The sequence below is a fragment of the Bremia lactucae genome (assembly GCF_004359215.1).
Source record: "Bremia lactucae strain SF5 chromosome Unknown BlacSF5_NotPlaced_4_SHOA01000001.1_737238bp, whole genome shotgun sequence".
Classification (NCBI taxonomy): Eukaryota; Oomycota; class Peronosporomycetes; order Peronosporales; family Peronosporaceae; genus Bremia; species Bremia lactucae.
The window spans coordinates 140087-142513 of record NW_027152016.1 but is presented as its reverse complement, the minus strand read 5'-3'; the positions used below and the strand labels follow the sequence as shown (position 1 = coordinate 142513).

At 43.8% G+C, this 2427-nt stretch overlaps 1 protein-coding gene across 1 annotated transcript; it reads right to left on the bottom strand.

Annotated features, from left to right (window-relative positions):
• Window positions 1-1017: 1017 nt before the first annotated feature.
• CCR75_005079 (uncharacterized protein) lies at window positions 1018-1941 on the bottom strand (the record flags this gene model as incomplete). Its single annotated transcript, XM_067963162.1, is given in 4 exon segments — window positions 1018-1155; window positions 1173-1463; window positions 1505-1897; window positions 1909-1941. The coding sequence occupies 4 exon segments, from the start codon at window positions 1939-1941 to the stop codon at window positions 1018-1020; spliced, it is 855 nt and encodes a 284-aa protein (XP_067823771.1).
• Window positions 1942-2427: the final 486 nt, after the last annotated feature.

The window sequence follows — 2427 nt, the reverse complement described above, 5'->3', positions numbered from 1 at the left end:
TCCTGAATTCTTATCCATAAATAGGTATAGACCATTATGTCTATTTATTCCGCAGACTAATCAGCTGTAGAAGTAATCAAAGAGAGTTACAAGATAAGATAGATAAGAATTCATTTACATGTTTAGTATTAGTTTATAGTTAAGTCAGCATTTACAAAGATAGATTAAGAGACACTTAACTATATTAATACAGTTTTCATTTTACACTCTTAAGTTAACTTGTCTTAAGAGAAGTCTTCCTCTATACGTACAGTGTACGTCACCTAACGAAAGGCACCACTCACAACTGAAGCAGTGTGAAGTGGACTTGTACTGAAACGGTACAAGTCGCAGTGCCCCGTTACAGTTAGTATTAAGTGGATAGACAAGAAGAACTTAATTATATTAATACAGTTTTCATTTAACCCTCTTTAAAGCAAGTGTTTTATAAAGAAGTCTTCCTCTGCACGTACTAGTGTACGTGAAGTGACGCGAGGCACCACTCGCACTGAGGCAGTGAGAAGTGGACTTGTACTGAAGCAGTACAATTCGGCAGTGCCCCGTTACAATGGACCTCTAAAAATTTCGCGGGGGAAACGATGATTATCATCTGGCGGAGTAAACGCTAGTCACAGCGATTAAATTAGTTAAATATGATGAATTATTTTTTTTTCTTCTTTGCTTAACATTACCAAACCTGAGCACCGCAATGCTCTTAAAGTAGCTCGAAAATGCAACATAATCTCCGCCATGGTAGCAATGTGCAAAGAAAGCACTTTGATTCCTTGATTTTCTGCGCAATCTCCCACCATTTCCTATTTTTTCACTTTCTTCTTTATTTAAGAAAAAAACTCTAGCTCTTTTACTTAATATTTTCATTAAAATCTTAATACGTATACCAGTAGGATCGATAACGGTGGATGACCAAATCCATACAAGCGTTTTACAAATTTGTCATTTGCAGAAACTTTTTTTAAAGTCAATCTACTACTAAAAGTACGACATGAAAGCAAGACATAAACTCACCCAAAAATGCTGTTAAACATTGCACTCCTCGTCGTCAAACTTGAGCTTCTGCTGGCTGAAAAGTTTGGACTTTATAAGGAAGCCGACGAGGAAGCCGGATATGGTACCAATGCCTATGGACGACATGATGGCAAGAAGCTGGTACCAGCCCTGCTCACTTCACGAACGAACAGCGCGCGCCGCGTAGACGCTCGTAAGACTAGCTCCATAGAAGTCATCGGACGCAGAAAGGTGACAATCGCACCAGCAAAGCCACCAATGACCCCAGGCATGCCGTGCAAGTTGAGAATGCCGCAAGTATCATGAGCTCGTAAGAAATGCTCCGTTCGGGGTGTCACGTAGTAGTATCCGGCTGTCGATTTAATGCCGACAACGAGGCCAAGAGTGATGGAGGCCGCGGAGCAAATGGCAAGATTGCATCTTGTACCCATCGCGACGCCCCCGGCAAGTGTGGCGTTCTGTACATGTACCATGTCATTTTTTTGGTGTGACTCAATACTTTCGATGCTGCAAACGCCGAGGCACAAGAGGCCGCGATACTGAGGACAGTGTTCATAATTGCACGCTCTTGTTGAAAGCCTTCAGTGTCTATGAGTGCCGAGTTGAAAGATGGCCAATAAATCCAGAAGAAAAGCGTGCCAATCATGGCAAACACGTCCGAGTGGTAGCAAGACGTGTTGTGCGTTAGCTCGAGCTCGGTCGGGGTTCCAAGCATTAAAGTCACCGCAAGACTGAAGAATGCGCTTAACGTGTGGATGACCATGGAGCCACCGGCATCCGTAATCTGTATTTTCTTGAGCACCAAGTACTCGTTCAAGCCGTAAAAGATGATTTCAGAAACGTCATCCAGAGTAATTGGGTCGGGGTGATCCTCCCCAAGACAGCACCAAAGCTTATAAAAACGGCAGCAGCAGCAATGTCACCGTTGATTATCATTGGAATTTCGAGCACCTTTGTATGGAAATCATTGTCGCCAATCTGGTGCGCCAGGGCCACCACGATAATGCCCCATTAAAGGGAAATCACCGCAACGACAAAATTCAACGACACGGCACTTAGACTGTATTTGCGGAGGAAGGTCATCAAGAAGCCGAATCCTACGTAATCATCACGTGGACGTCCATGTACATGGCGTAGGAAGTCATTGTGCTGATTGTGTCGAGATCATTCGGTCTGAGGCGGGGCATTTCGAATTTAAGAGCGAAGAAAATTAAACACACGGCTTCCAACAGGATTAAGGACAAGGCAAAGATTTTCTCCCCTGACTTTGCGTTGCGGTGTCGTGTCGGCATTATAATCGTCATCTGTTGGCACGGTGGCGATAGAGGTCCATACTTTGTCAGCTACGACTGACAGTCGATTAAAAGCCATTCTGTGTGTGAAGCTGGTAGCTGAGTGCAGCGACCGAAAATGAAAAACGAT